The sequence below is a fragment of the Puma concolor genome, chromosome C1 (genome assembly GCF_028749965.1).
Source record: "Puma concolor isolate L17-30 chromosome C1, mPumCon1.1.hap2, whole genome shotgun sequence".
Classification (NCBI taxonomy): Eukaryota; Metazoa; Chordata; class Mammalia; order Carnivora; family Felidae; genus Puma; species Puma concolor.
This window is the reverse complement of record NC_141674.1, coordinates 33,956,071-33,983,277: the sequence shown is the minus strand read 5'-3', so window position 1 is coordinate 33,983,277 and position 27,207 is coordinate 33,956,071. Positions and strand designations below refer to the sequence as shown.

General features: G+C 48.6%; 1 protein-coding gene and 1 long non-coding RNA gene across 4 annotated transcripts in view; one reads left to right on the top strand and one right to left on the bottom strand.

The window, feature by feature from the left end:
* Positions 1-548: 548 nt before the first annotated feature.
* On the top strand, positions 549-26,889 carry LOC147577966 (uncharacterized). The gene is made up of 2 exons (XR_015254647.1): positions 549-1,144; positions 26,376-26,889. It is a non-coding gene; the product is annotated as an uncharacterized LOC147577966 (long non-coding RNA).
* Positions 1,149-27,207, bottom strand: part of CFAP57 (cilia and flagella associated protein 57) — a 79,622-nt gene continuing 53,563 nt past the window's right edge. Inside the window, exons 22-24 of one of the 3 annotated variants that reach the window (XM_086716690.1) lie at positions 20,400-20,532; positions 10,160-10,383; positions 1,149-1,261 (exon numbers count right to left, since the gene is read on the bottom strand). In XM_086716690.1, coding sequence (XP_086572816.1) covers positions 10,169-10,383; positions 20,400-20,532 — 348 coding nt within the window. In that variant the 3' untranslated portion in view covers positions 1,149-1,261; positions 10,160-10,168. Of the gene's footprint in view, positions 1,262-6,052; positions 6,180-10,001; positions 10,384-20,399; positions 20,533-27,207 lie in introns of those variants that run through there. The other 2 variants (XM_086716689.1, XM_086716688.1) reach the window with 2 other exon arrangements.

The window sequence follows — 27,207 nt, the reverse complement described above, 5'->3', positions numbered from 1 at the left end:
CCCAGACCTCCTCCCCCTCTCATGTTCCTTACTTCCTTGTGGAGTGTAATCCCAGGGAGGCCACCTGCAAACCTCTCTCCATCCAATCCCTGTTTCCATCTCCATGGCTCCTGCCTCATCACCCTCTTCCACACCCGTCTTCTTGCCTCCCACTCTTCTCCGTTCTCCTCATCACCAATCCCCCATGACATCCTCCTCCACGATTTCTCTAAAGTGGCGCAAAGGGAGAAGGAGGGCTCTGTGCTGGAACCCCAGCTGCTGTTCTTACCACCCATGGGACTTGGGCAAGGGACCTGACGGTGGTCACTCTTTTAATACGTCCTCTAGAGACCAGTCAGCATGACTCAAACTGGGTGAAATAAAGCAGCTGTGGTCTCTGCCCTCAAGGAGCCCGAGTTTACAGCAGGTGTGTGTATGTGATAAATGCTGGGTGTGGGTTAGTCAGAAGAGGGGCTCAGGGGAAGGTCAGAGAAGCCCCGGATGACTTCACCTCTTAGAGCCTCAGTCTCCTTATCTGAGAAGCGAGGACAGTAACATTTTCTTGAAGGATGGGGACGAGTCAGTTGACACGGCCATTTCAAATTTCCAGTGGGAATTCTTGGGCCCGCACAGATGCCCAAAGCGTGCTTTTTGAATCAGAGAACACAATGTTCTCCTCTTTAATTTAGGAGAGGACTCCTGCTTCATATAGGATGCAGGTCCTGGATCGGTCCCGGAATATGATTAATGTGGCTGTGCATGGGTTACACCTCTGATGAGGTTACTGGTCCTTCGCAACCCCACTCCAGGGGCTGCCTAGCACTTGAGGTGGGAGGAGCAGGTGCAGATGCCCCCAAGGGAGGTGGGGGAGGGGCCGTGGGAGGGGACCTGGAGTCAGTCCCGGCATTCCTCAGGGCTGTGACTTCACGGGGTCGGAAAGTGCTGGCACAGGTGTGCTGGGACAGCGGGGCCAGGCCGGGGGTGGGGTGGAGGTTGTCAGGAAGCGCCAGTGGGAGAGAGTGGGGGCGGTGGGGGTCAGGGGACCATGGGGCACTCACAAGAAACCTGGAAGTGCTGGATCCGACCAGAGCGGGCTGGGCCAGGCAGGTGGGGCGCTCCAGCTTCGTTTCCGGGGAGGCGCTTCACCTGCCTAACCTGCGTCCAGGTGAGCCTCTCGGGTGTGTGTGTGGGGGGGGGGAGGGGGATCAACAGGTGTTTCCAAGGCAGGGCTTGAGCCGATTGGCTGACGTGGCAAAGCTCCTTCTGCTGGGCTGAGGCATTCCTGGGAAGGGAGGGGCTTCTGTCAACTGCTGTTAGGGCTCGAACACAATTCCCAGATCTGGGTAGCTGGAGGAATGTTGTCTATCTGCCCCAGAGCCTGGACCCTAACCCATCCCCTGGCTCCAAGCCCAGCTTAACTTTCATTCCAGCCTAAACCTAACCCCGACCCCAGCTGCAGTTTCAAACCCTAACTAGAATTCCTAGCTCCGGCTGCAACCCCTCCCCCACATCTCAGCCCCAACCCCCAGCCCCATTTCCAAATCCGATTCCAGTCCCGACTCCAGATCCCGACCCCAAATCTGGCTTGAAACCTCGTTCCAATTCCTCACCCCAAGCCCAGCTCCAAATTCTGGAAATAGGTCCTAGACCACAACCTTGACCCTTGTCCCTCAATTCAGCCCCCAAGTCCCAGCCCCTAACTAAAATCCTGCCTCAGCCCCAAATTCCAACACCAGCTGATCCCCAAACCCAGTTCCAGTACACTCATCCCTGGATTGGAGTCCCTACAAGCCCCTTGATCAGTCTCCTTAAAGCCCCAAGTGTGTGACTGCAGTAGGCTTGCCTCCTGGATGTAGTTCCTGCTGGGAGAGGTGGGATGGGAGCCCCCCCTGAGGAGGAGGGAGAGGAAGAAGAGGGGGGAGGAGGAAGAGGAGGAGGTAGGGAGGAGAAGGAGGAGGGGGAGGAGGAGGGGTAAAGGCTTTTCAGGAGCACACCAGAGCTCTCCTGCTTAAAACTCTTGCAGAATCAACACTTCAGGATATATGCCACACTCCTTTGCAGGGCTCACACAGCCCCTGCCATCTACACCCAGACCAGTCATTTGCCACTGGCCCCCTGCCATCCAGCCAGATTGCATGTCACGTCATTCAGTTCTGCATGCTCTGTCCACTGTTTTGCCCTTCTGGTTGGTTTTTGAACTCAGAGTTCCCCTGCATGGGGTACGTCCTGCCACCCAGGCTCCGTGTGGCCAACTCGAATTCTTTAACTGTGATGTCACCTCCTCCAGGAAGCCCTCTCGGACTTTGAGGCCGGTTTAGGTTTCTCTGGTGCACCCATGGCCCCTGTGCTTCCCCCACAGCTGCTCTTGGTGCATGTGCTGTAATTGCCCCTATTTACTTACTGGTCACCCCCCCCCACATCCCCCCCACACGGTGGCCTTAGTGTCCGTTTTGCTAACCATCATGACCTTAGAAGCCAGCATTTTGCCTGGCACGTGGGAGGTAACCAATAAATATTTGCTGGAGAAATGAATGTGTGCGGTGATAGATGCAGGGAGCGTGTAACACAATGCTGGAAGGGCAAGTTTGGCGGGTTGCACAGGGACGTAGACGCCATGGCAAGGCTCTGGACTCACTTGCGGTGCCCCTGGAGGATTCCGAAATATACCAGAGCCGTGGCCAGGGCTCTGCTTCTAATAGGGAATCCAGCACCACCCACCGCACATGCTTTGGGTGGGGAAAGGGTGCCTGCTCGGAGGTGGTTGTAGACTGTCCCCCGTCTCCTGGGTGGAGCCCCTTGTAACACCCCTTATTCTCTCTCCTTCTGATATGGATGGAATAGACAAGAAAAACAAAATCAAAGTCTTCTTCCCATTCTCAGCTCACAAAATAATTCTTAAAAAAAATTTTTTTTAATGTTTACTTGTTTTGAGAGAGAGAGACAGATTGTAAGTAGGGGAGGGACAGAGAGAGGGGGAGACACAGAATCCGAAGCAGGCTCCAGGCTCTGAGCTGTCAGCACCGAGCCTGACTCAGGGCTTAAACTCATGAACCGCGAGATCATAATCTGAGCTGAAGTCGGATGCTTAACCAGCTGAGCCACCCAAGTGCCCCAACAAAATAATTATTCTTGACCCGTCTTAGCTTCGTTCTGTGGAGATGATGGGGGAGCCAGTCACAACCTTAGAGCAGCACTGTCAAATAGAAATAGAACATGAGCTACATGTGTAATTTAAAATCTTCTAGTAGCCACTTTAAAAAGGTAGGGAAAAAAAGGTGAAAATAATATCTTACAATTTTTGTTCAACCCCCAAATATTTGCATTTTAATATACAAATGATTAAGGAGCTATTTCAGTCCGTTATTTTGTGCATCTCACTTCAGACTAGCTATGCTGCAAATGCTCAATCACCACATGTGGCTCGCAGCTCCCTTCCTGGACAGTGCAGATCTAGATGGTTCTTCCCCTCAAGGAAAAGTTGGGGCAGGCTGGATCTCAGGCACAGCCATGTGACTGCGTCACTTTGTGAAGCATTGTAAAGGTGTCCTTTGCCCTGGGAGGAGCTGGGAAGTGGGGTGGGAGGAGGGGGGCCGGGTAGGGCTCACCTCTGTGTACTCCTCTTGCTTATGTCTAGCAATTATTTATCCTTCTGGTCCCAAGGAGGGGTCAGCCCAGCCAGCCAGCCATGGTCTAGCTGTCCTGGAAGGAGCTGGGGCAGGGGGACTCATGAAATTTTCCCTCCCTTTCCCCTGGGAAGTTTGAAAAAAACTTGTTGGGTAGGGCTAATAAAGCCTAAAACTTCCTCAGTTTAAACATGGATTGTGTGTCTTTGTTTTCATTCTGGGTCTTATCAAGTAACTTGGAGTTCAAGCAGACAGGCAGGCTCCTTGCAGGGCTTTTGAACCGTGTCCCCAAAGCAGAGGCTGTGGGGGCAGCTCAGATGGGCAACAGCGAAAGCCAAGAGTAGGAGGTGGCCATGGGCACAGAGTGCAAAATGTGGGTTCTAGCTGGTTCATTAGATGGTGGGAGTTCTGAGAGGCCTGCCTCTCAAAAGAGAGGCCCTGTGGCCCAGTCTCCCTGCCTCTGCCACATTCCCACCTAAGGCTACTGTCAACCTGGTCGCTGGAGTGACCCTGTTCTAAGGCAGAGCGGGTAATGTCATTACTGTGCTTGCAAGCCTCCAGTGGTCCTCTTCCGCAGAGAAACAGTCCTCCCCCATCCTAAGACCCTCTCTGAGTTCCCTCCCTGGCTTGCTCATGCTCAGAGACTTTGCACAGGCTACTCCCTCTGCCTGGAATGCTTTTCTCCCCAAGACTCCTTCCTGCACCTTCCTTCAGGAATGTGCTCGAACAGCACCTTCTCAGGGAGAAGGCCTTCCAGGCAACTCTAAAATCACAGCCTTCCCCATACTTCCTATCCCTTTCCCTTATTTTATTTCCTTTGTTCTCTTTTGTTTCTCTGTAGCACTTCTCACTGCCCCGTATGCTATATATTTTTCTTACCTGTCTGGAATGTTGGCTCTCTACTCCCCGAAAATGTAAGCTTCATGAGGGAAGGGATTTGAGTCTGACTCATGGTATCTTCCCTGCTCCTAGAATGGGCTTGGCATAGAACAGGTGCTCAGGGAATGCATGTTGAATGAATGTTGGAACAGAACATTGGTTTTGGAGCTAGGTTGACCTTGAAGTGTCAAGCCCCAGCTCCAGTTCCGTAACCTTAGAAAAATTCATTCTCTTCGGTTGTAAAACGGGGACAATAGTACTTAGTTGTGTGTGTGATTAAATAACATAATCAATTCTTCTTTTTTAATGTTTATTTATTTTTGAGAGAGAGAGTGCTAGCAGGGGAGGGGCAGAGAGAGGGAGACACAGAATCCGAAGCAGGCTCCAGGCTCTGAGCTGTCAGCACAGAGTCCGACGCAGGGCTCAAACCCATGAACTGTTGAGATCATGACCTGAGCCGAAGTCGGATGGTAACCGACTGAGCCACCCAGGCTCTCCCCCTGCTTTTGGCATTTAAAAAAAAATTTTTTTTAACGTTTATTTATTTTTTTGAGACAGAGAGAGACAGAGCATGAACGGGGGAGGTCAGAGAGTGAGGGATTCACAGAATCTGAAACAGGCTCCAGGCTCTGAGCTGTTGGCACAGAGCCCGATGCAGGGCTCGAACTCACAGACTGTGAGATCACGACCTGGGCTGGAGTCGGACGGTCAGCCGACCGAGCCATCCAGGCGCCCCTGCTTTTGGCATTTTAAAATCAGACTAGAGATTCCATTTCAGCTTTGGGGCATGTACTAATGAGATGCTGAAGTACCTAGCCCCAGCTGAACTGGGGATGCAAAGTGGTCTGCAGAGAAGGGGGAAGGACAAGAGAAGGAGGGGTGGTCCAGCCAGGCCCTGGTGCAAGTTTCTTTTGAGGCCTGATTGTATCTCTGCCTTGAGATTCCCTAAGACCGCCCCCCCTCCTCGCCCCCAGCCCAGTGATTTCCCTAGTGGCTTAAACTGGCTGGAGTTGGGTTTTGCTACTTGTAACTAAAGAAGGGCATCCATAGTTCTTCTGTTCAGGACTGGACTCTCCCAGTCAGTCCCACTTTTAATACATTTATTACATCAGTACACACAGTAGGGGCTAGGTTAAGTCCTCGTGGACACCCAGCACCCCTGCCAAATCCCACATGAACAACAGGTACACATTCCTGTATCTGACTGGCCATCGTGGGGGATCGGGAATGTTAGTTCTTCCTGCTGCCTGGCACACAGCAGGGTCACCTCCTTGTACATCGGCTCCCATTCCAGTTCAGCTCAGGGGAGTCGGTATCTTAGGTGTGCTCAAAGCATAAGGGGATCTTGAACCTCCAGTGGTCTAGAGGAGCTCGCCCCCACACAGCTCCGGCGGAAGGAACCCCACCCCTGGTCCGGACATCCTTCTCTCTGATCTTTCCAAATCCAGAGCAGTGATGGCAAGGGAGTCCTACCTGGACACACACATATTCCCAGGCCCACCGGGGCTCCTCAGGCACCTTCTGGGAGCAGCTGTCGGGTAAGGACTGGTCATGCCTTGTGTAAAAAGCAGTGGGGAAAGGCAGATGCTGATGCTAGGACCTCCTATGAGGCAGGGTCCTCAGTGCCAGGAGAACAGGATAGCGAGGGGAGGCTTGCTTGGGAGCTCACCCTGTCTGGCCACAGCCGATGCAAATGGTCTAGAAGAAGGACAGGGGAGCCACTGGGTGTCTGGGGCTCAGAAAGAGGACAGTCATCCAAAAGCACCGGCTGTCCCACCATAAATGAATGACTCCCTAGGTTAACAATGGACCGCAAGCAGAAGAACAAGAGTGGAGTTCGTATGCCGATGCCTAGCCACTTGGGTGACAGTAGAGTCCCGTAGGAGGAGGTGACTGCCAGGCCCACTCTGTCAATGAGGGGGTCAACTGGCTCTAGGGACCCTAGAAGGGGGTGGTGAGAGGGGAGGTTCACCAGTGGGGTGAGAACCTCCCCTGGAGTCAGGATAGGCAAAGTGAAGGGAGGTCTCAGTGCAGCGGCCACCCCAGTCAGGGCCACCCAACAGCGTGAGGTGGGAACGCACAGGATAGACTACGGGAGGCAAACTGGTGTAGCTAAACCCTGACAGTGACTTTTCTCTTTGTAACAAGAGAGCCTGACTTCGCCTTTGATCTCCGAGGCATCCACTTCACAGAGGACTATCTCAAAAAACCACACTGGCAGCCACTGAGGTTTCTTTGTTTCTGAGATCTTGGTTGATTTTAATAACTGACCGTTTGAGCCACTTTCCCCGCCCCCCTCCCTACCCTTCAAATTCCCACTCTTATGTTTTAAACAGTGAGCCCACAAAACCCTAGGCCTCACACTTGACCCCAATAAAGCAGAATCCCAGGCCTGTGAGATGGCTCTCTCTCTCTTCCTCCCTCCCTCCTCTCCCTCCCTCCCTCCCCACGACCTTGCTGTGTGGCCCCAGGTGAGATGTATCATTTCCAGGCCCTGTAAGTAATAAAGCTTTATTTTTTTCAAAGTTTCCTGATGGTGGTTGCTGAAGGGTGTCTTGGGATCATAGTAAGAACCACAAGGGTGAGTCTAGCCACAACGTTGGTTGTCGATAGGCTGAGACCGGCATAAAACAGCAAGATTGTACCTCTGGCTGCAAATTTGCCAACAAGAGGCCATCTGCCTGCCCCCCGGGCAAGTGAGGAAACACCCTGTTGACCTGCTGGCCCAAGTGCCAGGCTTTGCTGGGATGGGGCTCTCCGTTTCCTTCTGCCTTCACCTCCTTCTCGGCCACTGGACTCAGGGGAGCCTAGTTTGGGAGGCATCAGCTCCCTCTACTTCTGGGTTAGACTTGTGGAGCGTCACACTCCTATGACCTCCACACCTGGTCCAGGTTCTGTCTGGTGCTTCTCCAGAGCAGGCTTAACATGGTTGGGATGTGGAGGCCATGGACAGCCTGGGCTGCGAGTCCAGCCCTGCTGGGATGACGCTGTATCAACTATTTCACTCTTCCTGGCTTTGATTTCCTCATCTGTAACCTAACACATCTTTTTTTTTTTTTTTTTTTAATGTTTATTTATTTTTGAGAGAGAGACAGAGACAGAGAGAGAGCGCGCTCAAGTAGGGGCAGGGCAGAGAGAGAGGGAGACACAGAATCAAAAGTAGGCTCCAGGCTCTGAGCTGTCAGCACAGAGCCTGACACAGGGCTGAAACTCACAAACTGCGAGATCGTGACCTGAGCCAAAGTCGGAGGCTTAACCGACTGAGCCACCCAGGCGCCTCCCCTAAGGCCCATCTTGTAGGTGAAATGTGATGACTTGATTCTAAGGCATTTTTAGGTTGAAAACTCTGTCATTTGAATGTTGCTGCATCCAGCCACAGTGAATTTCCTTCTGGCTGAAGAGCAACCAGTTTTCTCTGTAGGTGCCTTCTTCCCAAGTCTTCCTCCCTCTCCCTGTGCTGGGTGAACTCCCTCAGTCCTGAAGTCAGAAGAATTCACTTCTCAAGGGCACCTGGGTGGCTCAGTCAATCGAGTATCCGACTTCGGTTCAGGTCATGATCTCATGGTTTGTGAGTTCGAGCCCCGCGTCGGGCTCTCTGCTATCAGCACAGAGCCCTCTTCAGATCCTGTCTCCCTCTCTCTCTGCCCCTCCCTGACTAGCTCTCTCTCTCTCAAAATAAATAAACTTAAAAAAAAAAAAAGAAAGAAAAATTCACATCTCTGCATCTCTGCTGCCACCATCTGGGTCCCAGAAGCTGTCTTCTTACTTGTAGTTAGCCATGGTGTCTTCCCGACAGCCCCCTGCCTCCACTGTCGGGTCCCTTCATCAATGCTCCACCCAAACACCCAAGACAGCTTTAAACACAGACACAGCCATGGAACCGAGAGCCTAGGAAGAGAGGCAGCATCACACCATCAAATGGGTATGTTAGAGTGAGGGTTCTGAAGGAAAACAATACGGTACGTGTAATCTACATGGGGAAGGAGGGATCAGGGACTACCTTTGTGAGCAAGTGACATTTCAGCTACCATCTGAAGGATGAATTTCACTGAGTGAGGTGTGGGTACAAGAACATTTCAGGCAGAGAAAACAGTATGTGGAATGACCCAGAGGCAAGGAAGAACTTGAACTTTTATAAGAACTGGAAGGAGGCCAGTGTGGCAAGAGCCTGGAAGTGGAGGGCAGTGGCTCTCGGTGGCTTTGTGCTGGCCTCTGGACAGAGTCATATCTGTAATGCACCTTTAAACCCTGCAGCACCTAGCCCCGCTGACCTCCCTGATCTCATTTCAAGTCAGTTTCTTCTGCAAAGGTAAAGCCAATATGCTAGTTTGGAATGAAATCTGTGTCCCAGAGGGGCCCACCTGCCGGGCATAATAATGTAATGGGCTGTCGTCTCTGTGGTTGAATCAATTAGAGGGTGCCTGAATCTTTCCCTACTCCCTGAGCCTGGTCTCCTAGAGCAGAGGATATGCTGCGTACACAGTGGTCTGGAGGGGAGGAGCTGGCCACTGTGACAGGGTGTGGGCTAGGGGTGGAGGTCAGGGAGTTGCTAAGGAGCAAGTCCCACGTCAACTGCTTGGTAGCCTCTGCTGTGAGCCTTCCTTCTGATCTCCCCAGGCTTCAGGAGAGCTTTGCCAGGCGTGACAGCTATGTCTCAGCTCTCGCTGTGAAAACTAACCCAAGAGCAGTGCCCAGAGCTGGGGTAAAGCAGATTGGGGAAGATGGGGAAATGTCTTGGAGATGCCAGGTGTAAGAGCCAGCAGGGACCAGCAGAGACCAGGGGCTTAAATGTTTGCTATTTGGATATTAGAAGGGTGTCTGGCCTCTGAAGGTGGGAGAAGACAAGGACATCTGGGTTATGTTCTTTTGCTCGAGTGCATAAAATGTCACTTTTCCTGGTATGTGTGACTGGGGCGCCCAGTACGGTGGCCTAGGGGAAGAGGTACCCTCCCCCCACCTCCATTCAAATGGAGGAGCAGGGCAGGGCCCTGCAGAACAAGAATGACCAGTGTAGAGTGCACAGAGTGCATGGGTGTAAGAGAACCCTCTGTAAATAGAGCTCTGCTTACAGTCCTCACCACAGGGTCAGCAGGGGATGGAAGGCCTGGGGGAACTCTAGTCACTTTGCCATGTTCATTATTTTACTGTCATCTTTGCACACATGTACAAATCCCCAGAAAATCTCACTATGCTTCATAAAGGAGAAGAAAACGTCGGTGGCTTTGTCTGGTCCTGACTGGGCTGCCAGGGGAGGAAGCCAGGTCAGAAGCGGCAGGCAGTGATACTTAGGGTAGGAGCAGGCAGCCCCATCCCGGGGGTCCAGAGAGGACAGAGGGGCAGCAGGAGGCCGGGCCCAAGTCCAGTGTGATCTCCGCAGTGACAGGCAGCCCTGTGCCTGGACCGGGACAAGCAGCGATGGCTTGGGATGAGTTGAGCCCCCCCCCCCCCCCCACTTCGTCAGGGTCCTCTCTCTCTCTACTCGCTCCCTGGCTCCTTGACTAAGCAGAGAGTTGGACCTGGTTGTGGGCAAACATCTTTATTCTGACCACGTCCCAAGTTCCCCAGGGCAGGAGAAAGAGGCTGGTGTGGCCAGTGCTGCAGGGACTGCAGGGCCAGCCCAGAGCCGGCCGGGGGACAGAGGCACAGGGCTTCCTCTGATGCAACTGCAGATGGCTTACCAGAGGGGGTCACTTGGTCTGCACCTCAAAGTCCACTTCTGACTCAAGGAGGGAAGGAAGCCGGACGACAGAGAGCGGGTGGAAGCCCGGGATCTGCTCTTGCTCTTGGATCTGCTCTCGGAGGCGCTGGATTTCTAGGCGTTGCATTTCGATGATTCTCCCAGTTTCTTCTTGCTCATTCAGTCTCATGGTGGGAGCGATGCTGGGCATGGCCTCGCTGGGAACTGGAAGGGACAGAGCAGGACTAATGTGGGCCTGGGCTGCCACAAAGCTCTTTTGAAACCAGCGTATCCCTCTTTCTTCTCCTGTCTCCTCAAATAGTTATGAGCACTTAAGGGACAGACACTCAGTCCCAAATACCAGGGGTAGAGATGGGCCATTTCACCGTGTAGTAGACACGGAGGAGTGAAGAGACACATTTCAGAGTGAGACACAAATGCTGGGCAACACCTCAGCCCAGCCTGGCTCCTGAGCCCCTCCAGTGGCCCCCGCTCATTCCCCTGTTCCCCACTCCCCAAGCAGGGTGGTGCTCTCTTGCTGACCTAGGTTGGCTTCCAAGCCCCCAGTCCTCCTCCTCACATAAAACTCCTGTGCCAGGACCCAGACTCTTGGCACCTCTTGGGCTGGCCACTCACTCCTGCTCCTTGAGGACTCCCCACCCCCATCCTCCTGTCTCAGGTGCTGCCATCATCTTATGTGATGCTGACGTCCGCAAGGGTCCGTGGCTCGTCCCGTTCCCTGGCCCCCACAGGCTGAATCTCAGCATTTGTGTCCTCTGGCCTCCACGCCACGTCAACACCCATTCTGTGCTTCCCCTCCCTCATCACGCCCAGGACCCCGCACTTTGACGTCTCTACTCTAGTAGCCCATCAACCATTACCACCCCTCTGACAGCCTTCTCCTTAAGATACCTGCTCTCTGACTGAATGTAGATGTCTTCTTCCTGGACAGCTCCATTTTTGACCTACCAAATGGGTTCCTTTTCGATCCACTCCCTTTTCTATCCAGTTAGACCCACTGTGAGTTTCTTCTGCCATTTTCTTGACAGCAGCCTCGATATTCGAGATGCCTTGTCCTTCTGCCCCATACGCCCTGCACAGCCCAAACCCGAGATTGCTCAACCATCCATTGTCTCCATTAACACCTGGCCTGTTGCGTGCTACTGAAAAAAGTAACATATGAGATTCAAATTATCGGTTTCCAACCCCAGATGGACTTCCTGTCCATAGTCAGCAAACTCTCAGTGACCCCTCCCTCCCACCGCCCCAACCCACCTGCCACCCTGGGCTTTTGAACTTTGGTCTCTAATTCCTTGTCCTCACTCTTTAAAGAAAATTATGGTCAAATGTAACTTAAAATTTATCATCTTACCATTCTAATTAATTAATTAATTAAAATTTTAGTTAACATACAGTGCAATGCTAGTTTCAGGAGAATTCAGTGGTTCATCGCTTACATACGACATGCAGTGCTCATCACAAGTGCCCTTTTCAATACCCAACACCCACCTAGCCCATCCCCCATCCGCCTCCCTCCATCAACACTCACTTAGTTCTCTATCGTTAAGAGTACCATCTTACCATTCTCAAGTATAGAGTTTAGCAGTGTTAAGTACAATTTACATTGTTGTACAATCAATCTGCAGAACTCTTGCAAGAACACTTATGCCAGCATTCTGCTTTCCGTCTCTAAGACTTTGAATGCCCTGGGAACCTCAGATAAGCAGAATCACACGGTATTTGTCTTTTTTGGGTCTGGCTTATTTCACTTAGCATGATGTCCTCCAGGTCCAACTACGTTGCAGCATGTGTCTGATCCTTCCACTTTAAGGCTGAGTAATATTTGTTTGCATGTATACATCACATTTTGTTTATCCATTCATCTGGTGATGGGTGTTGGGTTGCTCCTGCCTTTTGGCTACTGTGAATAATGTTGCTATGGACATGGGTGTACAAATATCTCTTTGAGACCCTACCCTCAGTTATTTTGGGTACGTACCCAGAACTGGAATTTCTGGATCCTGTGGTAATTCTACTTTCAATTTCTTGAGGAAGTGCCATACAGTGTGGCTGCACCATTTTATGTCCCCACCAACAGTGCACTACGGTTCCAGTTTCTCCAGATGCTTGCCGACACTTTTCTCTTTGTTTTGAGAGCAGTCATCCTAATGTTGTGAGGTGGTATCTCATTGTGGTTTTGATCTCATTTCTCTGACGATTAGTGAGGTTGAGCATCTTTTCATGTGCTTGCCGACCGTTTGTGTATCTTCTTTGGAGAAATGTCTATTCAAGTCTTTTGCCCAGTTTTTAATCTGGTTGTTTTGTTGTTGTGACTGTTGAGTTGTGGGAAGTTGTTACAAATTCTGGTCATTAACTCCTTATCACATATATGATTTGCAAATATTTTCTCCCATCCTACAGTTTGATGCATGTGAGTTTTCAATTTTTATGTAGTCCATTTTTGTCTTTTGTTGTCTGTGCACTGGTGTCACATCCCAGAAATTATTGCCAAATCCATCCTCTCCTCCACTTTTTTTTTGAGTTTATTTATTTTGAGAGAGACAGAGCATGAGTGGAGAGGAACAGAGAGAGAGAGAGAGAGAGAGAAAGAGAAGGGAGAATCCCAAGCAGGTTCTGTGTTGTTGGCACAGAGCCTGACATGTGGTTTGAATTCATGAAACCGTGAGATCATGACCTTAGCTGAAACTGAGAGTTGGACGCTTAACCAACTGAGCCACCCCGGCGCCCCTGTCCTCTCCACTCTTAACAGATGACATTGCCACCGACTTCACTGATGGTCGGTGTCTCCAACTCCCTGACCGCCATCAAGCTTCTCTCAGCAGAAGAGGGTTCTCTTTCCTATCCACTGCCAACCTCTTTCCTGCACACCAGAAGTTAACACTAGAGAAGGACACCTGTTGGGAGCCAAGGAAGAGGGCATTTCAAGAAGAAAGCTGTCAGCAATGGCCAGTGGCCAGCCTCGCCTTACTTCTATGTGGTCTGATGATGAGGCCAGCATTCAGAGTGCTCCACGCATCCCACTCTTCCTAAGAGAAGTCTAGGCCCTTCTCTTTTTGCCTTTGCTCCTTGACTCTTCTTCTTTTGGCAGTTCCCAGGCTCTTGATCTTTTACTATTTCTTCTTTTTCTAGCTCTTGACCTTCATCCTCTTGTTGCTACTGGTTGACCCTGATCACCATCCTGTCAGTCAGGCTGTGGACTAGCCCTGAGAGAGCAGCATCCCTGGGAAGGTATAGCACACCCAGGCCTTCAAGCCCATCTGTCTGTGTCACTTGCCTCTGCCTAGTTTGTTTGCCTCTCCACCTGCTCCCTCTAACCTGGTTACCAGCATAGTCTTTGGACTAAGCTCTATGCCCTTCCCATTGGCCTTTAGACCCAGCTACTTACTCAGTTACCATCTTATTGCCCAGGGAGACCTGTGTTCATGAGGCCACGGTTCTGAAGACACACACCAGACAGAACCCAGAAATATGCCAGCACTTTGCATTTTCCTTACTCTGCCCTGCCACTCGCCACACCATCCTCTCTTTGCCCTAGTGCTTCTCCAGGTGTTCTAAGGATCTTGATGCAGATGGTAGCTTTGAGGTCCTCTAGGCTGGGCAGTCACTGGGTGAGGTCAATGGACCTCAGAGGTTGGACACTGGGATGTACTGTACATGTACAGGACAGCTCGGGGTTGACACAGCTGCTGGCTGGTGGCTGGCTGCCAGACGCAGTTGTCTCCAGAAACATGCCCGATCTGGGTGACACTGTTCCATGAATGTTCCCAGGGGTGCAGCTCTGCCTCTTGAGACCAGTTCACATGGAAAATGGTTCAGTGGGCTCAATGTGGGGCTTTGGCCCTTGTTTCTTCCCCTGTCTCCTTCCTTGGTCTGTGAGCATCTTGAGGGCATGGGCTGGGCTTTTCCTGTCTCTTCTCTTCACTGCCCCAATTCTCTCCCATCCCTTTGATAATGACCTGCCTGCTCATCAGATTTGGTTCAGTCTTACAGGGTCTTCCTTGGATGGTCCTTCCACGTGCTGTGGTGTGTAAACCCTCCTGTCCTCCTCCATGGCTGTGCCTCGTTAGTTCTCTCCTCATGGCCCCCGCCCCCACCTCGCTCCTCATATCCCCCCAAATCCCCTTGGTCTGTGCTCTGCTCTGACCCTGCCATCTACCAGAGCTGGACAGTCTCCTCTCTGCATCCTGCCCACAAGCTTCCTTTGGGAGATCAAGTTCTGATTTTAAATGATGGAAAAATAAGAACGTGATTACTAATACATTTGCATTCATTTCTACTCATTTCTATGCATTTTATGTTTGTGTCACTTTTTCCTTTCCTTTTTTGTCTTTTCAAAATTTAGTTCCACTCCCCCCCCCCCCCAACTTTACTGGTTTGGAAGATATACACACTCTCTCTTTCTTTTTCAATAGTTATCCTAAAAAGTTTAACAAGCACATTCAACTTCAAAGGGTCCAAAGTGACTCAGTATCTTTACCTTCTTGCAAAACAATGCAAGACTTAGAATGCTTTAGCTCCGGGCCCCCTTGTTAAATGCTCAGTATTTTAGTTCTATCTTGGTATTTCAATTCATAATTTGGACACTGCTCATATTGTTTTATACAGTTGTTTAGATTGTACATATTTACCTTTTCTTCACCCATCGTTTCTTCTTGCATTCAGACTTCCCTCTGGAGTAATTTTTTTCCTGATATATATTCTTTAAAAGTTCCTTTAATGAGGTTTCGTTGGTGACAAATTCTCTCAGTTTTTGTTTGTTGGAAAATTTTTTTTCCTTCTGTTTCACTGGTTATACAACCCTAGGGGGCAGTTATTACCTATTAGCACTTTGAAGACACTATTTCACAACGTCTACACGGTTTACATTGTTGCTGCTGGGAAGTCAGGCATCAATTGAATTGTTAGTCCTTTATATGCAATCTGTCCGTTCTCTCACTGCTTTTAATACCTCTGTCTTCGGTTTTCTATAGTTCAGATACAGATTTCTTTTTATTTATAGCGCTTCAGCTCCATTGGGCTTCCTGGACCTGATGATTGGCATCTCTCATCAATTCTGAAAAGCCTCCGGCTTTTATCATGTTGTTGCCTTTCCCCATTCTCTCTTTCTCACACTTCAGTTAGACGTGAGTTGGGTTATCCCATCCCAACTATACCTTTTGTCCCTCTGGGCTGCAATGTGGGTCATTTTTTCATTCCTTTAGTTCACAAAGTCTCCTTTCAGATATATCTAACCTATTGTTCTGTCTGAACACTGAGTCTAATTACAGCCTGCAGTTTTTATTTCTAGGAGTATTTTTGGTTCTTTTTTCTTTTTTTTAATTTTTTTTTTCAACGTTTATTTATTTTTGGGACAGAGAGAGACCGAGCATGAACGGGGGAGGGGCAGAGAGAGAGGGAGACACAGAATCGGAAACAGGCTCCAGGCTCTGAGCCATCAGCCCAGAGCCTGACGCGGGGCTCGAACTCCCGGACTGCGAGATCCGCGAGATCGTGACCTGGCTGAAGTCGGACGCTTAACCGACTGCGCCACCCAGGCGCCCCTGGTTCTTTTTTCAAATCTACCTAGCCAATTTTGGGAGACTCTTAGTTTGTCTTATTTTCAAATTTCTTTTATTTCTTTAAACATGTTAAATATCCTTAAATATCTTTGTTGATTTTATTCTGTTTGATACTTTTTCACTCATGGTGATTTATTTCTTCATGTATTTAGTGATTTTTGATTGTGAGTTCATGTTCCTTAGAATGTTATCTATGGGAATTCTTTGGCAACTAGGTTTAAAATGTATTCTTGCATAGAAAATTTGCATTTGTTTCTGCTTGGGGCCTGGGGACACTACCAGTTAAACTAAACTTTCAGCCAAGGTTGCTTTGAGCAACCTTGTAAATTATGTGAAATTCTGGACTTAAACCTGCCTGAGTTTGGGCTTTTGTTTAGGAGTTCTCAGGGTGAGATCTTTTCTCTTGTTTTTCCTTTCCTTCATCTAGAGCTAAGACTGACAGATACTAATCTCATATATCTCCCTCTGTGCGGTAGGTTTCCTCCTCTAGTTAGCCTATAGTTTCCCAATTCATTCTATATTGATTTGAATCCATTTCTTCCTTTTTCCCTCCCTCCCTTCCTTCCTTTCCCTCTCAACATCCTCACCAACACTTGTTGTTTGATAGTAAGCATCATAATGGACCTGAAGTAGCATCTCATTGTGGTTTCAATTTGCATATTTCTAATGATTTGTAATGTTGAGCATCGTTTCATATGCTTATTAGACATTTATGTATTTTCTTTGGATAAATATCTATTCAAGTCTTTTGCTCGTTAAAAAAAGTTTTTTGTGGTTATTATTCAGTTGTAGGAGTTCTTTATTTATTCTAGGTATCAGTCCTTTATCAGATATATGACTTGCAAGTATTTTTCTCCCATTGTGTGGATTGCTTTTTCACGCTTGCTGATAGTGTTCTTTGATGCATGAAAGTTTTAAATTTTGATGTAGTCCAATGTATTTATTTTTCCTTTTGTTGCCTGTGCTTTTGATGTCATATTTAAGAAGTCATTGCCAGATCCAATGTCATAAAGCTTCTCTCCTACATTTCTTCTATGAATTTTATAGTTTTAGCTCTTACATTTAGGTCTTTGGTCCACTTTGAGTTAATTTTTGTATATGATATAAAGTAAGGGTCCAATTTCCTTTTTTTTTTTTTTTTTTTTTTTTTTTTTTGCATGTGGGTATCCTGTTTTCCCAGCACCATTTGCTGAAAAAATTGTCCTTTCCCCATTGAGTGGTCTTGGCACGCCTGATGAAAATAATTTGACCATCTATATGAGGGTTTATTTCTGGGCTCTCTACTCTATTCCATTGGTCTGTAAGTCTGTCTTTATGCCAGCACCACACTGTTTTGACTACTATAGTTTGCAGTAAGTTTTGAAATCAGGAGGTGTGAGACCTCCAATTTTGTTCTTCTTTTCCAAAATGGTTTTGGCTGTTTGGGATACCTTGAGATTCCATATGAATTTTAGAATGGATTTTCTATTTCTACAAAGAAATATCATTGAGACAGCGATTGTTCTATCAGTAGATTGCTTTGGGTAGTATTGACAGCTTAGCAATACTGAATCTTCCAAACAGGAGGTGTTTTTCCATTTACTGGTGACTTAATTTTTTCAGCAATGTTTTGCAGTTTTCAGTGAACAGATCTTTTGCCTGCTTGGTTAAGTTTATTCCTGAGTATTTTATGCTTTTTGATGCTAATATAAATGCAACTGTTTTCTTAATTTCCTTCTTGGATTGCTCATTGTTAGTGTATAAAAATGCAACCAATTTTTGTGTACTGATTTTGTATCCTGCAACTGGAATTTTTTATCTTTTGCACGAAACCTCCCTCTATCCTCTTTAGAAGTTTGAAGGATTTTTTCTTCTGTTCTTTGGTCTTTAAGAACTTAATGATGATGGACCTGATCCATCTATTTTTTAGGCATTGTATTGGATACCAGGTAGATCTAACAGCTTCTTAAAGACTCCCTCCTTTTCAGTCATACCTTTACCCCCATTTCCTGAGATATCTGCTTCTGCTAATTCCTGAGCCTTCGTGGGGTTCTGTGATGTACATTACGTTTCTTTTAGGTTCCCCACTTCTGGCTTAGGAGTCTATGAAGTCAGTTACCACTCATCTATCTGTTTTCCAGCTTTCAAAATTTTGTATCTGTTTCCTTTTGTGTTTTCTTTGATCTTATGGCTTACTTATGCCATTTTAGTAGGTTTCTAATGAGCCATGTTTATTTAGAAGTTCTAATTATGTGGTTTTAGTAATTGAAAAACATGCAGGTCTGTCTATTAGACCTGCTAGTTCATTGTTATGTGAATGAAAACTTAATATAAATGCTGCTAAAGCTAAAAAAGTGGTTTGGGGATGGCAACGTGTCCTGTTCAGATAAAGAGTTCTTAAAAACTAACTGAATTGGTCAGTCTTAAACAACTTGAGCATGCATATCTTGAGCTGACTTGTCTTGGAGGCCCATGTTCAAAATTAGAAGTCAGACAGGTTCTTCATGATCAAAGCAGACAGTTGGTAATACTTGTCTTCAACTGTTACAAATGAAATCTTCCTTGAGTAAAACTGTATCACACAGATGATATGATGTTGGGTTTGTTTCAGAATAATCCAAGGTGATGTGAGAGGAAATAGCAGTAACTGGGAACTATGGATCCCGATGAAGCCAGAGTGGCAGGAGCTGATACTTGTTGAAGTCAGGGAATGGATTCATGGGAATTCATTAGGCTTGTCTCTCATTTTTTTTGCATATGTCTGAAAATTTCCACAATAGTAATAAGACTTGGCTATATCAGACAGTATCCTGAGGAGGTCCCAGTTGATTGTTTGCTAGGATGCTTGGGCATATTTGAAATATTTTTTAAAGGGAAGCTTCACAGGGGCACCTGGGTGGCTCAGTCAGTTGAGCGTCTGACTTCTGCTCAGGTCGTGACCTCACGGTTCACGGGTTCAAGCCCCATGTCGGGCTCTGTGCTGACAGCTCAGAGCCTGGAGCCTGCTTTGCATTCCGTGTCTCCCTCTCTCTCTGCCCCTCCTCTGCTCACGCTCTGTCTCTGACTCTCTCTCAAAAATAAATGAACATGAAAAAAAATTTTTTTAATTAAAAAAAGAGAAGCTTTGCAGTTGTTCACAGGCACATTTATGCTTCACCTTTGACGGAAGATGGTTTCATCTCTAAGAAGTATCTTAGACTTTGTAACACATACTGTGCTGGCATGTCAGTTTTTTAGACCTGATATTGCCACTTCAGGTACTACTCAGAGAGTTTACTCTTGTCTCAACTATCTCCTTGGCTCTAACAAAAAGGGCAGATGAGACAACACAATTATATGTATAATTTTGTGATAGTTTAAGACTGCCAAGAAATTACAAAAATGGTACAGAGGGTTCTTGCATGTCCTTTAGTCACCTTCTCCCAACGATAACCTCTTAGGTGGCCACAGTACACGAGGTGACTGACACTGGAGAGACTCAGTCCACAGCCATGGGAGGTGTCCATTCACTGAGCTTAGGTTTCTAAGCTCTATTCCTGAGTGTAAGCCACCAGAAAACAATATACTTGAACTGCATTGACTTAATTTTCCATAGAAATGCCTTATACTCTTGGTTTTTATCAACTGTCCAGATAAGAAATGCATACCTGAAGAATGATTTAAAAAAAATTTTATGTTTGTTATTTTTGAGAGAGAGAGAGAGAGAGACAGACAGAGCATGAGTGGGGGAGGGTCAGAGAGAGAGGGAGACACAGAATCTGAAGCAGGCTCCAGGCTCTGAGCTGTCAGCACAGAATCTGATGCGGGGCTTGAACTCGTGAACTGTGAGATCGTGACCTGAGCCAACATCAGATGTCCCACTGACTGAGCCACCCAGGCGCCCTGTGAAGAATGATTTTTTATTGTCTGAAGACCTACAGTTAAAGACTGTCCATTGTGTTATTCAACATCCGTTTTATAAGGATCCATGTGATAAGTTTCTTACAAAATGTAAGGTTTGTCTTCCCTAGGAAAAAAGCCAAAAACCTTCTTTTGCCATAAATGAGGACTACGTAAACTCTCATATTTCTTTGTTTCTCTTTTTGCCTCAGCTGTCAGAAATTCAGAGGAACTTTAGGATATGATTGCAGTAATTAACTCATTTAACATTTCTAATGTCATTCTTTCCTCTTTCCATTTAAGTAGTTTCTAATATTTCTTCTTGTCTTTATTTTAACTGTACAGGTCCACAATCCCTTATCTGCAATTCTCAAGTGCCAAAAGCTCTAAATATGTAGAACATTTTAAAATTTATGAAGTTCAGTGTGAATATTCATGTTTCACTACAGAAATACGAATGTGTTTGATTTCAGGGACCTGCCTCAGACTCCTCTAGGGATGTTATATAATATGCAGTAGATAGTAAGCTCTTTCTAAAATTGGAAAGATTCTGAATTCTAAAACCAGAACTAACCCCAAGGATTTTGGTTGTGCACATGTTTGAATGTGGCAAGGGCCTCAAAGATCTTTTGGACAGCAGGTGTACGGCATAGAGAGGTTCCCAGTAGGCCATGGGGTAGATGTGACCTGATACAGGAGGACACTGGGGACAGGCAGCTGTGGAAGCCAAACGGAGATCTGCTTGTGGCTGCCATTGGTCCCTTGATCCCCAAGTTCATCTCCCTTGGCCACTGGTGACGTTACCTGTCTCTGGAACATCTTGTGGTCGGATTTTCTTGGTCAGTTTCAAAGCTGCTTCAAGGTCATAGACTTGGGAGCGGGTGAACTTCAGCTCCCTACGGAGCTCATTGATCTCCTTGATCAGGGAGACATTTTCCTGTAGAAAAGAAAGAAGAGAGAGTGAGTATGGATGGATGAGTGATGAATGGGCCCAGGGCCTGCATCTAGACCCTTTCCAGCATCAACGATGCTTTTCTAAGCACTTCATATGAATTTAAGTGCATTGAAGTATCATAATAACCCTATGAAGAGATTCTATTATAATCACAATTTTATAGAAGAGGAAACTGAGGCATAGAGAGGTTATGTAATGTGCCCAAATTACATAGAGAGCAGGTGGCAGAGCCAGGATTCTGACTCGGACAGTCTGGCTCCGGAACTCTGAGCTCTTAAAATACTGTGCTATCCTTTATTCATCTTTCCCCATTCATTTGTTGAATCTACACTTTTTTTTTAAAGTTTTTTTTTTGTTTTGTTTTGTTTTTGAGAGAGAGAGAGAGAGACAAACACAGTGTGAGTGAGGGAGGGGCAGAGAGAGGGAGACAGAGAATCCCAACAGGCTCTGCAGTGTCCGTGCGGAGCCTGATGCGGGGCTCGAACCCACGAAACTGTGAGATCATGACCTGAGCCAAAACCAAGAGCCAGCCGCTTAACTGACTGGGCCACCCAGGCACCCCTGTTGAACCTAAATTTATATGGTATTTGCTATGGCCCTGGGATGAAGATAGAAATAAGAAATGGTTTTTGCCTTCAGCAGCATACTGTTTACTGAGGAGCACAGAAAAGCAAATGAATAATTAACATTTGCTATATTGATTGATAGTTCACTTCTCTTGTGTTTGACAAATATCCATCCATCCATCCATCCATCCATCCATCCATCCAGTATTTACTGAGTACTTACTATGCTGCACTGTGCTGATCTGAGGTATACAGAAAGTTAAGACCTGGCCTCTGCTCTTGAGGAGCTTAGGGCTTAGCGAGGAATCTAGGCATAATTGAGCGTGGCAGCCACCTTGATGCAATGGAGGGGTGGGGCACAGAGCTTTGCCCGAATGACCAGGGCAGAGTCCTAGGAATTGACCCCTGGGCTGAGGCTTGAAGGAGCTACCAAGGAGAGGGTAGAGGGGGTCGCACACAACTGGAGCAGCAAGAGAAAGGCACAGAAGTAGGACATGGCTGGTGTGGGGGGACCTGCGGTGGTTCTGTATCCCGGACACAAAAGGCGGGTGCAGAGGAGTGAGGATGTGGAACCTGCTGGGGGCCTGTGGTGAGGGCTCTGCACCTGGGACCAAGCAGTCTCTTCTCTCTTTCCTTCTCACACCTCAAATCTGCCTTCTTTTTCACACTCAGCCTGAGGGCATCGGGGTGGCTCCATGGAGATGTCCTTGTCATCATGGGTCCAGAGAGGGACTGGCTACTTTGCTTTTAGAGTACTCTTTGCTTGGCTTGTCTTCAGCAGTGCCTCTCATGTGATAGTGCAAACGAATCACTTAAGGATCCTGTTAAATGTGGCTTCTGACTCGGTAGACTTGGGGCTGATCCTGAGATTCTAAGTTTTGAGCCAGCTCCTAAGAGAGGCTGCGGCTGGCCTGAGGGCCAGGCAATCCATGGGTAGCAAGGCCACTGAGGGTTGGAATGCCAAAAAAGGCCAATGCAGGCCACATAAAACGGACCTGTGCCAGGAACAACCACCACTTTGGACACTGTCTCCATAGCGGTAAGCATGGAGTCAGCCCAGAAAACAGGGTGACCCCAAGCACTATTGTCTGTGAGCCATGACAACCACTTTTCTGTTATGGGGATATGCCTGTGGAGCCCAAGTGGGAGCAGGGCCTGAACTGGGGAGACCCTAACATATTCTTTCCCTCCAGAGCCCCTTTATCTGAGCATGTCAGATATACCTTCAGATTTTCAGTATATCACTTAATTTCAGTATTCCTCGTTAAAAAAAAAAATTCTCTCCCTCTTGGATGAGATGCCCAATTATTGCTGATCTCTCGTTTTCAGGCTGGGCTTTGTGCCTTTTTTTCTATAAAGTCAGCAGATTTCTCCATCTGATCTTTTACTATTTTAACCAACCCAGGCTTTAGCGATGAATCTCCCACACTTCCTTTCCAGATGCTCTCCAGCAAAACTCTCTGCCAGTTTCCTCCCCTGAAACCTCTCTGCACTGACTTTCTGTCATGACGTGATCGATTAAATATGTATGTATTTGGTTCCAAGACCTTGGACCCTACCTTGCACGTAAGAGGCGCTCAATAAATATTTGTGGAACAGATAGCAAATGAATAACTAATGCAGCAATATCAAGCCGAATAAGATGAGATTCTTACTAACAAGGAAATTACAAACCAGGGGGTAAAGGTTGCGTAGGGGAGAAGAGACAGACGGGAGACACAGGAGGGCCCGCAGGGAACTCAGGCAAACTTCCTCTGGCTCGGGGCTCTGTCCACTCCCCTACTTCATGGGCATCACTTAGCTTTCCCTTCTCTTGCCTCATTCGGTAAAGTAACAGTAATCAGATTGAAGATTAGAGACTGAAGGTGCCATTTGTCCAGTCCTCTCTGGCCAGGTCTTGAGGTACTTCTGCATCATATTCATCCGTTTTATCACTAAGTCCTGTCAATTCTGTGTCTGAACTGGATCTCGTGTTCACCTTTCTTGCTGTCCATTTGTAACCCAGCTCTCAGCATCTCTCCCCTCTATTACCATAATGGCCCCAAGTGGAGCCCTTGCCCTAGTGTCTCCCCACCCCCGCCCCCCTCCATCCTTGACAGTCCTGCTTGGGACTTGGCTCCCAGTACTTTTTGGTGTGAATGCCTGTTTCTAACCCACTGCCTTCATGATGCCTGCCACCCTAATGGGCCTTTAGGATAAGACCCAGTTCCCACTAGAGTGTGATCGAGACCCATGAGTTAATGCAGCCCGGTTCCCCATTCTGTTCACTCATTGTTTTCACTCGTTCATTCATTCACTGACTCTGAAAGCCTACTATGCACTGGTCACTGTGCCGGGCAATGGAGGTCCAGCTTGGATGCAATGCTTAGAGAGGCCATGAGAGTCTGAAGAGGGGCGCACACCCAGTGGGAGAAGGACTTCCTGGGGAGGTGGGGGAGAGAGAGAAGACTGTTTCAGGCCTGGAACCAAGAGGGAGCAAGCAGGATTCGAGGCAGTAAATGCTGGATGCTGCTGCTGCTGGTAACAAGAGTAATCATAACTTCAAGAGGTGACCGGATCCCTGCACCACGGCAAACATTTTGCATGCAATAACCCATCTAATCCCCAGGACAACCTTACGAAGAAGGTGTTATTAGACTCATTTCCCTAGGAGGAAACTGAGGCCGAGGCAGTGCTTCAGTGGTAGTAGAGCTGGGATTTGAATCTGGTCGTGTCTGCCTCTGAGTGCTTGCTCCTCTACAACTGTTGTCTCCTGGACTCTCCTTTCCACCTGTCACGGACGTCACCCCATTCCAACACCTCACGTCGGATGACGACCATGGGAGCCCCCAAAAAGTACAAGTTGGGCTCCCTAAAGTGCTTTCTGGGGTGGTCTGTGTTCTGGAGAATCCAGAGGTCACACTGAGGTCCACTGTATATGCCTTGGGTAGCTGTGTGAGTTTAAAATGTGGACGCAACAGGTTTGCTGAGTCTTCTGTTCCTGATCCCTCCTTGGTCAGGACCACCCACAAAAGCCCCTCCAACCCTCCAGTCCCCCACCCAGCTCCTCTGCTGCGGGAAAAATGTGACCTGGGGTCCATCACATGCCAGGTCTTGGGGTCTGTAAGAGTGACTGGCTAGGGAATGCTAAGTCCATTTCTATAGACAACCTTCTAAACAAAGGAGCTACACAGAGAGCCCTGGCAGGAACTGACCCTGACGGAGCCTTCGGCCCAGAAAGGAGAAGGAAGGGAATACCTATAGCACCCCCTACTGGCCTTACCTATGTTGGCAGGGCCTGCCTGTGTGGAAGAAGCACGCAACAGATGTGCTCCGTGGCCTCGGAAGCCCTGCGTCAGTGGTGTCCTTCCGGAACCCACAGTTGGTGGGGAGGACATCTGCCTAACCGCCCAGATGAGGCATCTCTCTGCTCCTCTCTCAGTCTTCCTCTCACATCCCACTTCTACTCTGAGTTGTTCTTTGATATCACAACTTACCCCTTCTGAGGTCTTCTCATCTCCGCTGAACAGTCATCTCCAAATGGGGTGCCCCGCCTCCTGCCTTGTGCCAGCAGCCTGTCCACCCTGCCTACCCTGCTACCTGCTTCAACCTTGGGTGGCAACTGCTTCTAAGATAAACTTGCTGCTTCTTGGTGTGGCAAGGAAAGCCCTCTCCGGGGACCCTAAGCTACTCACTCTCCAGTGGGCTTTTTCTTCTTGCCCCGGTGCTCTGCAATAAAGGAGGGTCTGGACGCCCGGGTCCCCAGACACCCCACAGGCCTCACTCTTCCCTGTCTGTTCTCAGGTGTTCTCTCTGCCTGGAAGCCTCTTCCCCCCACCTGCTCCCTGCTGCTTCTACTTCCTGTTCAAGGCACAGCTCAAATGCCTCTTCCCCTAATTGAAGCCTGCCTCTATGCGGGGCACACAGCACTGGATATACCATACAAGCAGTGCTTATCTGTATCTGGCTTCAGTTTCCTACCACGAACTGCTGAGGGCAGGCGTACTACCCCATTCATCTTGGAATCTTCCATGGCCGGCACAGAGTGTGGCACAAAGAAGCCCTCAATATTGTGTCCTGAACGAATGTGTGTCCTAGTTGTTTGTATTCAAAGCAACTCTTATTTTCTTATCGGCAAGCATGCTGGAGAACGAGTGGAGAGGCCCTGCACTCCTGTATGAACATATAAATGAGCCAGTGACCTCATTTTCTGTGTTTTCTAATGAGTATCTGCCTTGGCCTTCCTTGACCTCTTTGGACTGAAGCCCCAGGACCTTGGCACCTGCGGATACAGGTCCTTACCAACACAGAGCAAGGCATCAGGTCCCCAGGCCACCTGCCTGGTCCAAGCTGTGATGGCCTTCCAGGCTCTCCCACTGATTTCTGCCTTGGTTCTTCAGTAGGTCTTTAGGTTGGAGGACAGGAAGGGAGATAGCATTTTGGAGCACCTATTCCATACCAGGCCAGTGCCTAATGCTTTACATTAGTTCTCGCATTCAATCCTCGCAGTTAACTCGCTGAGGCTGGTACTTTCTTCCCGATTTTATAGACAGGAAAGGAGGTTCCTGGAGAAGTTAAGGAATTTCCCCAAAGTCTCCCAGTAAGAGTGGTTGAGGCAGGATGAACCGGGTTTAGACAGTGTCCATTCTTGTTTCTCTTGCCCTGACACCTTGCCTGGTCCTGGCCTGGACCCTCTCCTTCAACTTAAGATCAAAGAAGGAAACAATTTTTATAAGTAAAAAGAGTAGCTTTGAAAGTCTGTCTCCCTCCCTTTCTTTCCTTCCTTCTTCTCCTTCTCCCTCTTCTCTCCTTTGCTTTCCTTTCTTTTCTTTCCACCCTCCTTCCCTTCCTTTCTTCCAAACAAACTCTGACCCAGAGCCCACTATGATAAGCAAGGAGTCTCCTTGGTTAAGGGGTGGGGACCCAGAACCCTGTCTGCTGATCCTGTCTTGCTCCCTGCAGTTACCTGGGGTATGTTTATGGATCCACAGGGCTCCACAGCACACGAGTTTACCATGCTGCTCCAGAAAACGCTCTTCTGGGGATTCCCCTGGCTGTTGGCTCCCTCCACCAGCCCTCAGGGAGCAGTAGGGCTGGGAAGGGGCCCTGCTGTGTCTCCTTGCCCCTTCTACCATCTCACCCTGCTTCACAGGAGCGGGCACGTGGCCTCTGGGGTACCTGGGAGCCAAAGACCTATGCCTGACCTGAGTGGCCTCGTGCCAATGCTTGCACCCTCTGCCTGGCTGGCCTGTGGTCTTCACTTTCCTTTTCCTTCTCCAGGGACTGGCATTTACTTTACCCAAATCCGCCTGGCGTGGAGAGAGGGACCCCACCCCTGGAGAACCCTTCAGGCCTGTGCTCTGCTGGCAGGGCGCAGACGAAGGCACAGCGACGCCACCGGCTGTCACCTGCTCCTGTAGTCGCCCTGGTCCCACTGCCCAGCATGCTGCACTCCGGGGCTCCAGTGGGCTCTCCATGCCTGGGGGGCCTTGACACCGCCGGCCAGGGCTCAGTGCATCAGCTGCTGGTGCCAAAAGGGTGCCACCAAATGGATGCGCTCCTCTCTCTGGGCTTCTGACCGCTCTCGCGGCCAGGAGCAGGGCAGTGGTCTGATGGTGTCGGGGGCTGGTTGTGGGATAGACGGCACAGACCCACCACGCCTGGGTCCCACTGGCCTGAATCACAGTGCACCTATGTGGGGACTGGCTGAGCTGGGAACTGGTTTGTTTCAATCTGCGGCCCATCCCCATCCTGGTATTTTAATTATGGCATTAAAGCAATATAAACATAAAAAGGTACGTGCCTTATAAATGTGATTCTGATGTTCTCTTTTGATATTAAATCGCATTAATTGCCTCAGACGATACTGATACTCAAACAGAAATCTGGCAGAAGAATCCTGATCGGCAGTGCTGATCAGTGGAGGCGGCAGTAATGGGGTCAGGCCCTCCGGAGAGCCTGACGAAGGATCCCCGGGGAGGTGGATGTAGACACAGTGAGGCCAACACGAGAGGTGGGTGTGGTTGGCTTCGGACCCAAGAGATAAGGGAAGGGACCTGAGGCCCAGAAAAGGTAGAAGAGGTGTGGAGATGGGTGTGTCTCGAAATACAAG